Raw genomic sequence first — 12,895 nt, 5'->3', positions numbered from 1 at the left:
TAGTCTGCATAATGCCACAGCCTGTCCTAATGACCCTCCCACATTGAGAGGACAATTCTGCTGGATGGTCTTCCTCTGCCCCTCCAGATCCATTCTCTGCATCCCTGTGTGTCCTAGGAGGCTGCCTCCAGATTCCCTTGACTAGAGGGTGGAAGTGGGGAGAAGTCAGGTGTCTGCTGCCTGTACCACTTCTCTGTTGGGGTTTGGGTGGCAGTGGCTATGTGTCTCGACATAAGGTGGGCAGCCCCCCTCCCATTTAAGTCCTCTCCAGTGGGTTTTTCCCCTCGGCCCCCTGGGCCCTCCAGGCTCAGGTGGGAACAGCTCCCTCCTATGGCTAGACTCCAGTTGGCCTGCCCACAGCCGGCTCCTAAAGTAGTTCCTTCATTATATTTTCTTTCCTTATCCTTTGGAGGGCACCATCTGTAGGGACCCTGACTGATATAGCAGTCTCTGTTTGAGAAACCTTTCATCATGTTCATATGCCTAGATTTTCAAGGCCTTGACCTAGGGCCTCAGAATTCTCTAGGGGTGTCAATGGACCAGATGGATGTCATTCAGAATCTGGATGTTCCTGAACAAAGACAAGTCAGACCATTCAGGGCATATTTAGAATGAGGTAGAAGGACTTGGTTGCAAATGTTTCCTAATTAATAAGAGATGTTGGCCTTATGATATGGGAAAGCTAAACCTAGAACAAGCCAGGGAAGTCAACAGAGATTTACAGCGGTTTATTTAGTCATCCTCACAACCCTAAGGTATTTTATGACCCCTACTTTACAGGCAAGAAAATCTGAGGTAAACAATTTTCCCAAGGACCCAGCTAGGAAAAGGGGAGCCAGGAACCGATGCCTGCAGTCTTCCAGCACCCTGACTGCTTTATTTTCTTTCTGATTGAAAGGTTCCCAAAATAATCAGCAAAAATTCCCTAACAGTTCATGATAGATCTGACTTCATCTTGAAAAACATGATCATTCTCAATTTTTACGAGGTACCAAGTTAAAAACTTCATGCGTTTTTTTTTTTTTCAGTCATATATTTAAGATAAAACTGATCAGGTAATAACTAGATGGAATTTATTAGAGAGACCACAAAAGAAACATAAGAACCTATTTATTTTACTAGCACTCTTTAGAAATGAAGGTGCTATTATGCCCTTCAGGTCTGTTTTTATTTCATTTCTTCAACTGCTCAAGTCTGGTTTCTTAGTTGTCCTTATTTTCACCATTTCTGCCCCAGCGAAGTGCTCCGGGTTCTGTGAAATCATTGCCTTTACAGCTGTGGTTGCTCCATTGCAGGGAGAAGAGAAATACAGTCTCTCTGCTTCCTTTTTAAAACCTGACAGTCACACTTTCTCCACTTCAAAGCCACACCATATGACCTCAGCAGGCTGACATAAATGGACACTCATGCAAGAGATTATTCATTCAGTGGCTTTTTCCAAATGAGGAAAAAAAGAGCTGTTTGTTAACCTTTGTAGAGTTTAACAGTTTACAAAGCCATTTTCCATACATTAATTTAATTTGGTTCTTAGAATGATTTATGAGATGGATGTATTTTTTTTCTCATTTTTGCAGATGACGAATCTGAGATTTAGAGAGGGAAAGGAATATGCCTGAGGTCACACCACTTGTGAAAAGCAGAACTAGGACTTGAATTTGGGCCCCCTGCCCCTAAACACTAGGATATTCTTAGAACAGAGCAGAGCGACCAATTTGCCAGTGCTTTGGGATGTTTTCTACACCTGGGGGAATTAACCTAAGTGCCAGTGAGTCCTAAAAATACACGGATGATACAACACTCAAGTATTGCTCTAAAAAACCCTAGGCCCTATGGGGTGTTTCCAAAGATGGGGAGCAAGTAGTCTTTTCACCGTAGAGGCTGAAAAAACTGCATCCAGTACCTTTCCAGCACCTTCTGCCCTATGTAAACCCTCTGTGCAATATCCCCAGTCCAATTAAAGAATTAAAGAATATCTAAATATATGGAAAAACATTCTAAGTTCATGAAATGCAAGGATTAATATTATTAAAAGACTACACTACCCGAGTTTATCTTTAGAGGCAATACAATCTCAACCATAATCCCAGATTCTTTTTATTGCAAAAACTGACAAGCTGATCCTAAAATTTATATGGAAATGCAAGGGTTACAGAATAGCCAAAACAATCTTTTAAAAAAGAATAGAATTGGAAAAATCACATATCCTGATTTCAAACCTTACTACAAAGCAGTAGTAAGTAAGACACATAGATCAATGTAATAGAGTTAAAAGTCATAAATAAACCCTTATATCTATGGTCAACTGATTTTCAAGAAAAATTCCAGAACCTTCCAGTGTACAAAAAAATAGTCTTTTCAACAAATAGTGCTGGGACAACTGGACATCCACATGCAAAAGAATGAAGCTGAACATTTACCTCACATAATACATAAAAATTAACTCAAAATGGATCATAAAACTAAATATAAGAGTTAAAACTAAAAAAAAAAAAGAGTTAAGACTATAAAACTCTTGGAAGAAAACATAGGTATAAATATTTGTGGGGCACCTGGGTGGCTCAGTCAGTTAAGCATCTGCTTCAGCTCAGGTCACAATCTCAGAGTTGGGGGGTTGAGCCCCACATCAGGCTCTCTGCTGAGCAGCAAGTCTATTTTTCTCTCTCTCCCTCTGTGATCTCTTTTGTTCCTCACTCTCTCATAAATAAATAAATAAATAAATCTATCTATCTATCTATCTATCTATCTATCTATCTATCTATCTTAGTGACCTTGGATTTGGAATAGATTTTTAGATAGCAAACTAAAAGTAGAAGCAACAAAAGAGAAATAAATTGGACTTACCAAAATTTCTAACTTTTGTCCTTCAAGGGACACCATCAAGAAAGTGAAAAGACAAGGAAAAAATGGGAGAAAAATTTGCAAATCATATCTTCAACAAAAATCTGGCATCCAGAAAAAAGAACTCTTACAATTCAACAATAAAAATTTTTAAATAACCCGATTAGAGAGATGACAAATGATCTGAATACACATTTCTCTAAGGACAATATCCAGATGGCAAAAAAAACACATGAAGAGGTATTCAATATTATTTGTTACTAGGGATATCTGAATCAAAAGCACAGTGAAATATCACATCACATCACATCCACTAGAATGGCTAAAATCAAAAAGATATACTACAAGTATTATAAGGTGGAGAAATTACAGCCTCTCATACATTGCTGGTGAGAATATAAAATGAAGCAGCCACTCCAGATAACAGTTTGGCAATTCCTCAAAATGTTAAACATGGAGTTACCAAATGATCCAGCAATTCCATTCCTGGGTCTACACCCAAGAGAAATGAAAATATGCATCTACACAAAAACTTGTACACCATTCATGAACATTCACAGCAGCATTATTCATAGTGGCCAAAAAGTGGAAACAATCCAAATGTCCGTCAACTGAGAGGTAGAAAAGCCACGTGTGGTATATCCTTACACTGAAATATTATTTGGCCATGAAAAAGAAAGAAGTACTGATACATGCTACAATGTGGCTGAATCATAAAAACATTATACTAAGTAAAAGAACCCAGAAACAAAAGGCCATGTATTGTATGATTCCATTGACATGAAATATCCAAAATAGGCAAACCCAGGGAAACAGAATGTAGAGAATCATGGTGGCCAGGAACTGGGGAGAAGGAAAAATGTAGTGACTGCTAATGGATACAGGGTCTCTTTCGGAAGTGATGAAAATGTCCTAAAACGAGACAGTAATGGTTAGATAATTCTGTGACTATACTTTAAGAAATTATGAATTGTACATGTTAAAAGAGAATTTTATGGTATGTGAATTATATCACAATAAAGTTTTTTATATATTTTTAAAGTCTATAAGTGGATTCACATTTTACCCCAATTTTTCAGGTTGAAGAATGGCAATGGATTTACAAGCTAAGCTTTCTAAGGCTCAAACCTTCTGAAATAAGATCAGGACACATTCTGACACAAGAAGTTTCTGCTTTTATATTTATATAAATGAAAAGGTCCACGTATTCAACCACAGTAAGCTGTTTTACAAGTCTGTTGGGACTATGTTACAATGACACAAAATTGGGGCTGTCACAGAAAATCCTAGAGGTGGGGGCTCATATATGTCAGCCACCAGTCCACATGAAATATACATATTTCACTACTCAAAAAACACTAATTTCTAGATTATAGTCATGATGAGTTAATGGAAAACTGTGACTACAAGAAGGTGTTTATACAGGAAAATAAATACTGCTATTTTCTACACTAAACTCAGAGTATGAACATTTAACAAGCACCACGTCTAGAGCAAATACCCATCCAAAACACGCAGTAACCAGAACATCGTGTTTTGTTGACTGGTATCTAATATAATAGGTGCTCCATAAGCAACGGTTGAATGAATATGTGGCTTTTTTTCCCTCATCAAATGCTAAGTCTTCCTTCTTGTTCTTGTCTTTCCTTTGTACATCTTCTCCTGTGATTACACCTCAGCTAACACTAAATATTTTTATAGGACCTGCATCTCCCTGATACCCATATCTCCACTCCTTTATGCCACCTTCTCCTTTCTCTACCACTCTCCTCTCTTTCCAGCTTTCTCTCTCCTCTCTCCACCCCGTCCAGTCCATGGTCAAATCCTCTAAATTCCATTTATCTTAAATCTATCCACTTTTTCTTTTTTAAAAAAAGATTTTATTTATTTATTCATGAGAGACAGAGAGAGAGAGAGGCATAGACACAAGACAGAGGGAGAAGCAGGCCCCATGCAGGGAGCCCAACGTGGGACTCGATCTCGGGTCTCCAGGATCACACCTGGGCTGAAGGCAGCGCTAGGCCGCTGAGCCACCGGGCTGCCCTATTCACTTTTTCTTTAAGGTTTTATTCATTTATTCATGAAAGATACAGAGAGAGGCAGAGACACAGGCAGAGGGAGGAGCAGGCTCCCTGTGGAGAGCCCAATCTGGGGATCATGACCTGAGCCGAAGGCCATGTTTAACTACTGAGCCACTCAGGTGCCCCAAATCTATCCACTTTTCTCCACTCCCCCGTCACCATCTCAGACAAAACCATCATTGGCTTAACTGGCCTTTTGGAATAGCTCACAGTATGAATAGCTGACCTTTATGAGGCACCTACTGTGCCAAACAGCTCTCATTTCATCCTCAGGGTAACTCCACTAGGTAGGGGTTATCATTAGACTCCATTTTAAATGCAAGGCTCACGCAGGCTAAGTCGCCTGTCCCCGCTGAGCTGACAGCTCAGTCTGTCAGACGCAGTGGCCTTCAGTCCCGCCCATCTCACTGTCCTGCCCCAGCCCTTCCTTGCGGCCATCATGGCTGCCATGCTTCTAATATTCCATGGTGAGAGCGGCACTTCCCTGCATACAACCCTTCATTGTCCTCTAGAGTAAAGTATGAGCCTTTTAATAAGGTTCTACCTGAGCATGTTCTTCCTTAACTCTCCCGTCTCATTCATTACCAATTCCTACAAGTGCTTTGGTAGGACACCATCGCTGTCTCCACCTCCATGGTAGACACTCCACCAGAAAGAATGAGTTAAGAAATCCTCTCATGGGGGCACCTGGGTGGCTCAATGGCTGAGCATCTGCCTTTGGCTCAGGTTGTGATCTCAGGGTCCTGGGATCGAGTCCCACATCAGGCTCCCCGCATGGAGCCTGCTTCTCCCTCTGCCTATGTCTCTGCCTCTCTCTCTGTGTCTCTCATGAATAAAATCAGGAAGGAAGGAAGGAAGGAAGGAAGGAAGGAAGGAAGGAAGGAAGGAGAAGAAGAAGAAGAAGAAGAAGAAGAAGAAGAAGAAGAAGAAGAAGAAGAAGAAGAAAAAGAAAGAAAGAAAGAAGAAAGAAAGAAAGAAAGAAGAAAGAAAGAAGGAAGGAAGGAAGGAAGGAAGGAAGGAAGGAAGAAAGAAAGAAAGAAAGAAAGAAAGAAAGAAAGAAAGAAAGAAAGAAAGAAGAAAGAAAGAAAAATTAATTCTCTCATGGGTCCCCTAACCCCCTACCCTTACCCCTGTGAAAACCCTTAGAAAGCAGAACATCGAATCATCAGAATTAAAACTGCAGGTTCTGACTGCTGGTCTTCAATTCCAGTTCTGCCACTTACCAGCAAGGTGACTTTGTGCAATATTCTTAACCTCTTTGTAAATTAGGGGTAATAACAGCACAAGCGTGTACCTTACCAAGTTGTTGTAAAGTTTACATGTGGAGCAATCAGATAGGGTAAGCATACATGTTAACAAGTAAAACTTTTCCTTATTACCCTCTCTTACTCTTTTTGTTTGTTGGTTTCTGTCTATTCCAGCAAACCTTCATTATCTGTGTATAAATTTCATGATATTAGTGTGATTTCTTTACTTGGTAAAATGTTTAATCCTTCTCAAAATTCTTTGTCCTCAAAGCAATTCCATGAAATAGGCAGAACAAATTATTTTACAGAGAGGTCAAATGTCTTTATCTGTCACATGAATGTAGTGGGAACATTGTTTTTAGCAGGCAGTGGGGTTTTTTTGAGAGCAAGAGCAGAAGACACAGTATCTGTGGGAGAAACTGTAGCTATAGAAAAATCATTATCTTCAAAGTGCTATTTGAGCCACTTAATCTGCTTCTCTGAGGCTCATTTTCCTTATCTATGAAATGGGGATAATGACACATACTTTATAAAACTGCAATGAGGTTTAAGCAAAATAACATATATAAAGTATCTGATCAGTGCCAGGAACCTACTGAACACCCAGTAAATATTAGGTAATGACACAAGACCCCACAAAGCCAAGGTCACTGAACTGGCCAAAAGAGGTGCCAAACCAAACCCAAATTGGACTATACATGTCCCACCATGACAGCCCACCCTCCTACCTGGCCATGTTTTCTGTAGAACACATCCGTCAGCTCATTCATAAATGTGTATCCTGCCTGCCCTCTGCTTTGCCTGGAAAGAGAAGGTGGGGAATGGAGAGACGGGAGCATAGAAGAGGGGATTTAACACAGCCCGTGATGATAAGATTTCAGGACCTAAAATCACCCAGGGGCCTTGCCTTTATGGGCAACCTAATGAGAAACACCAGTGCGGCATGACTCCGATCCAACAACGAGTCTCACTTCTTTAAGGGCCTTGGCAAGAGGGAAACAAAGGCCCCTTTCCCTAATTCTTATTTTCAGTACTTTCTCCCTCTTCCAAACCAGACAAAAGTATCATCAAGCTGCAAGCTCAAATTCTGACTGAGGAAGCAGGAAAATGGCATGCCTGGACAAGGGATGGGAGGGATGGGGTTTGCAGAGGTGGCTCAATGCCAGCTCTAGAGAGGGACTCCCTCTCTAGGAACGTGACCACAGCAAGGCACCCATGCTCATTTTTCCAGGATGCCAAAAAAAGACCAATTCCACTGGGGTGTTCACATGGAGCAGTCAGCAAGGGAGGGGAGGCTTGAATGAGCACAGCCCATCTTGGCAAGGAGGGTGACAGGGTGTGGGTGTCCTGTCATCAGATCTGCATGACATCGACCCAGCCCATTATTACCTCAGCAAGAATCGCATCACTCAGGGAGCATAAGGACCAGGCCCACCGGAGTCATCAAATCCCACAGCAAGGCAAGAGAGGCCTCTTGCCTCTCTCCTTCACGGTTCCTTTAGGCCTTTCTATGGGAATTGCTATTCCTGTGACCACTAGGTCTCAGGCACACCTAAGTATTTAACATATGTTAACTCACTGAATTCCCACAACATCCCTTCCAGGAATGCAACAGCATCCATATTTTACTGGTGACTGAGTTGAGCTCCGAGAGGTGAAGTCATTGTCCATGATCACACAGTTAGTCCTAGCAAAGTTGAGATTCAAACCCAGGTCACTCTGAGACCACAGCCCATGTGCTTTTCCCACCAGGCTACCCAGCCTCCAAAATAAACTCAGGATCCCTCTCCTAATGCTACCCTTTCCTGTCTGCCTCTGTTGGGGATTATACAATCTCAATAGGAGTAAAAGATTTTTTTTATAATGTTCCTATAAATTTAAATCCAGCTTTACATAATCTTTCATTGCTTTTTTTTTTTCTTTTCAAAACACCATCTATGCCACCCGCATTGCAATACTCACTTAATGAATACTACATAGTCAGGCATCTTGATAGATGCTAGAAGATATAAAACACATAAGAAATAGTCTCAGGCCTTCCCCCCAAGACCGAAAGCTAAGCCCGACCTGATACAAGGGTTAAGGTGCCATCTCTTGAACTAAGCATGGCTCATTTGTCTCGCTGTTAATGTGTCCTAATCCTACACCCCAGTTTAAATACCGGGGCTGCTACATGCCTAGAAACCAAGATTTCCAACTTTAGATTTCTTCTCAAGGTCCTGTCTCCCTGTTCTAATTGCCTGATTAGTAACACCACTTCCTCTTAAGGCCAGGGTCCCGCCATGATCTTCCACACCGCCTTCCCAGGCCTGGAGTCCTGTCCAATGGCACAAAATCTGATGGAACAGCTACCATCCACTCTGCAGTCTTAGTCTGCCTGTTTTTTGGGAACCCCTGCCCCTGCCTGTTGGGTTTCCACTGCAAATCTCTCATGAAGACAGTGATCACTTACTGCCATGGGTACCAAGATACCTGGGCTGGCCAGAGATTCTGTTCTCAGACAGAGGGCAAATCCAATTCTAAGCTCATGTACCACCAATCCCATCTTTGTAGGTGACTAGGTTGTACCTAGCTGAGTCCCAGGACAAGAAGAAATGGTCCCTTTGTTTCTCCGTCTGAAAGCCAGTCTCCTGCAAACAAGTTTTTCTGCACATATGTAAAAGATCCAAGCATATCCACATGAAATCCAGTCCCCTAACATAGGAATTTTTTTCATTCATTTTGTTTACTTTTTGTGTAGCACCTTCTCAAATTTAAAAACAAATTTTTTGGCATGAGACAGATATAAACTACTTTCAGGTCAACTACTCCCCAATTCCACAAAGGTGTAGTAACTGCCTCCCACATGTAGGACACAGAGGAGGGCCCTGTCCCAAGCATACTGTGCAATCCCCTATTCAGTGTATACAGATTTATACCCCTGAGATTAGTAGACCAGTCCAAAATCTAGCGATCATAAAATTTAGAAAACTTCACTCAGCAGCGATTGTTCTGACTGTAGCCAAACAAGAAGAGAGCGTGTTCCAGGCACAGTTCTGTAAAGAGAGGCTAAAAATAAAATAGGTGAGTTTTGACCATGTGGAAAAAGAGTAGATGCAACACCCATATTTTAAAAAGACCTGCTAACCCGCCTCTTTGCCAAAGGGACATGATCTTTAGAGTTTTTCCCCTTTTCCTAAGAACCCCCCAAAGACTTTGGAACTACACCATCATCTAGGGCTCTTTGCTGGGGAGAATTATTGTGTTACCAAAAGGGTCTTTAAAAGCAGCCTCTTGGCTCAGGGAGTAGTGCCCCCATTAGCAGGCAGTCCATCATGGTGAAGCTCCCTCGGCCAAGGACCATCGTCACATGGCTGTCAGTGACCAATCCATAACCATAAGTGAGAGCATTAAAACAGCACATGAGAGATTTGTTTTCTGAGAGCGGAGGAAACAAACTAGGAGACAATTCTCCAAAGACTGAACATTCACAACCAGCAAATGCCTGCTGGAAATTTATATGCTGTGGGTGTAAAAGCAGTGAAATTCAATAATCTCAAAGCCACAGATTTGTAACTTGCACTTATGTAAATATTTATGGATTCTTTGGGAAAAAAAATCAATCCTCTCAGCCTTTCGTTTTAGTACATGCTTCAGAGGGGACTCCCCCCCCGCCCAAAGCTGGGGATGTAAACTCTAGCTATTGCTGAAGAACATGAAGTCAGTAGACTGCCTCAGAACAATCTGAATCTCACTTAGGAGTTTACTTTACAGATTAGCTCTCCTCCCACTCTCCGCCCCAACACCATGAGAGTGCAGAGAAAATGTGGTGGTCCCCTCTGTGGCCTGACCTTGCTGAGACTGGGGAGGTTAAAAGTTGACCAAGTCAGTAACTCCCCTTACCTAGGTATCAGCCATCCCTCCATTGTTACTGAGAAATAAGATGCACACAGTTCTCCACTGGTATCTGACACAAGCCTGTATTCTCTTGGCCGGAGTTATTACAACAGCCTATTAACCATCTCCCTCCTGGCTGCTGACCTCCTTAATCCCTCCTTCACATTGCCCCAGGGTGATCTTCCTAGAACCCAGGCTTCACTGTGTTTGGCCCCATCCTCAATGTGAACCCGAAGCAGCAAAGCCCTAAAGCTAGTCTGAGCTCTTTAGCAGGATAGTCAAGGCACTCTGTTGTCTAGCCCCAAACTTTATCTCCTGCAAGCTCATAGCTGCATGAATCCTACATATCTGCAATCCTGAATATCTTGCCACACACTTTGAGCATTTAATTTACAAATAAAATTTTTCTCATGCTTGTAAGTGGCACCTTTTCTCACTTCTACATTAATTACAAGCTTGTTCTACCTTCGAGGCTTGGTTCAAATGTCACCATAAGAAAACCTCTACTACTTGCACCCCATCTTGTCCACTTCCAAATCATAATGAAATGCTCCATCTGCCCGCCTGATTCCCCTACCAGATAGGAAGCACTTTCATCCTTGTCCATCTCTGTAGCTCCATGGAGTTTGCCCAGAACACTCCAAATAATAGGCACTTGCAAATATGTCTGAAGATTGACATATGCCTACTAGCAAGTGAACAATTTTAATGCCTCGTAAACGATGACTTGAGGCAGGTTTACCTTCCACATGCTTCCTCTACCAAATACTATGTTTAAAGCTGCTGTTCATTATTTGATTAAAAGAACTAAAGGCAGGGGGAGGAGAACGTGGGTGGCTCAGCTGGTTGGGTGTCTGGCTCTTGGTTTCCATTCAGGTCACAATCTTGGGGTCCTGGGATCAAGCTCTACACTCAATGGAGGGTCTGCTTGAGGATTCTCTCCCTCTCCCTCTGCCACCACACACACACACACACACACACACACACACTCTCTCTCTCTCTCTCTCTCTTTCTCTCTCTCAAATAAATAAATAAATATTTTTTTTAATGTGAAAAAATTAAAGAACTAAAGGTGGTAGAAATACTGGCTAAATTCATGTTAGTGGGGTGGTCAGGTTCCATGCACAACTACAAGCAAACCCTATTTGAGGACTGGTGAGGTGGTATGTATGCTGAAGCCACTATAAGGGCATCCTTTCAGTACCCATGAAGAAAGGGGTGTGGAAGTGGGGACCAATATGCTCAGTCCTCCATGGTCAACCCACCCTCTGTCCAAATACATTTCACTATAATAGGCCAGATCCTCCAAGTGATGAAGATACTGTTGGCATATCAGCTCTTTCAAACTATAAAGCCGCACATGTATCAAACTATAAAGCAGCGTAGTTATATTGGCATCTCAGTCCTTTGAAAGGAATTTTATATGCTTAACAGCATACATCAGGGATAATATTCACTCCAGTGGGCCTGGGGGCCTGACAAGTAAGTGTCATAGTAATAAAGAGAGAGCCGAGCCCCAGGTAGGCTGATTATGACGCATGACCGTCATGACCTAGCTGACCCATCTTATGAGGCTCAAGTGGAGGTGCGGTTGCCACAGATGTTGTGAGGCAGCAGTGGGAAGCAAGGCAGCCCACACAGACAAGGAGTAAGAAGGGCAGAGCAGCCATGAGAGAAGGCTGAGAAATGCTAATAACAACAGAGCAGCGGAGACTTGGGTGCTGGTGCCTGTAATCACAAGCACTTCAGGAGCCTACCTTCAGGCTGATCTCATGCCCCAGAGGCAAGGGTGGAGCCTCTTCAGCTACAACCCCAGGGGGAGAGTGTGTGGGACAGGAGCATGTTAGGAGAGAGGTGATCAGGAAGTTTCTCCAGGAAAAGGAACTGGGGGAGAGCTTCAGCCACTAGCCTAGACCATATCTTCTCCCAGCAAGAAGGTTTACAAAACCTCACTCACCCCAGCAAGGTGAAGAAGGCAGCATTTTCATTTACAGAGATTTTTCTTTTGTTTTACTCCAAATGTGCTAGAGCAAAGCTGCACCTCTAGCAGTTTCATGGGTGATCACATAGTAAATGGCACAGACACAGCTAGAGCAATGGCTCCTAGCAAGACAGACCCTACTCTGAGAGCATTTTGAAAATTGCTGAGTGCTTCATTTTGGGTTTTTACCAGGATTAGAGGAAAACTAGGGGCATTTCCTGGGTGGGGGCCAAGGATGCCAATTGCCCTGAAATAGACAAGACACTACTTTCCCGACACCCATACAACCAACTCTGAAATGGCATTCATGTAGAAAAAAGACACTTAAAACTATGTAAGAGGTGAACTCAATTTTATATGTATAAGCTAAATGTATTTTTGCATGACTTTAACATATGCTGCAATTTTTAGAAATGCAACCTGGAAATAGAAGATTGTATTTGTTTTCATTTGGAATTTTACCTTAAGTTGTTCGCCGTCTGAGAACATCAGAGTTGCCAACACAAGGCAATCTGTCACATTCCCGTATTCATGGGGAAATCCTACATGAAGGTGCAAGGACTTGACCCTTCATTAAGTCTTTCAGAGTAGAAGCACCTACCATGTGTGTATCAAAATGCTGTGTTGCTTTCTCCATTTGCCCCAGCCCTCCATGATCCATTGTCTGCCTTTCTCCACTCTGTTTTCTGCATCAGGAAGCTGAACTCTATGGGACTGCATCCCCCAGGCTCCCTTGCCCTCTGGCTTCCAGCATTCCGTCAATGAGAAGCAGTGGCAAGAGATCAGAGGATGAGAGCAGAGAGTATACATTCCCCCTCCTCTCCCTCCTAACCCTAAGGTCCGAATGTTGCTTCCTCCCCATCTTCCGGCTC

At 42.5% G+C, this 12,895-nt stretch overlaps 1 protein-coding gene across 10 annotated transcripts in view; it reads right to left on the bottom strand.

The window, feature by feature from the left end:
- Window positions 1-12,895, bottom strand: part of CREB5 (cAMP responsive element binding protein 5) — a 494,465-nt gene that overhangs the window by 351,698 nt on the left and 129,872 nt on the right. For 4 of the 10 annotated variants that reach the window (XM_025464476.3, XM_025464477.3, XM_025464482.2 and 1 more), the window contains exon 1: window positions 6,895-7,503. The exons of the other annotated variants lie outside the window; for them this stretch is intronic. In XM_025464476.3, the coding sequence (XP_025320261.1) occupies window positions 6,895-7,005 (111 nt within the window). In that variant the 5' untranslated portion in view covers window positions 7,006-7,503. Of the gene's footprint in view, window positions 1-6,894; window positions 7,504-12,895 lie in introns of those variants that run through there. 10 annotated transcript variants of the gene reach the window in all.

The sequence above is a fragment of the Canis lupus genome, chromosome 14, assembly GCF_003254725.2.
Source record: "Canis lupus dingo isolate Sandy chromosome 14, ASM325472v2, whole genome shotgun sequence".
In the NCBI taxonomy this organism is placed as follows: Eukaryota; Metazoa; Chordata; class Mammalia; order Carnivora; family Canidae; genus Canis; species Canis lupus.
The sequence above is the reverse complement of the archived record's forward strand: the minus strand, read 5'-3'. Positions and strand labels throughout refer to the sequence as shown.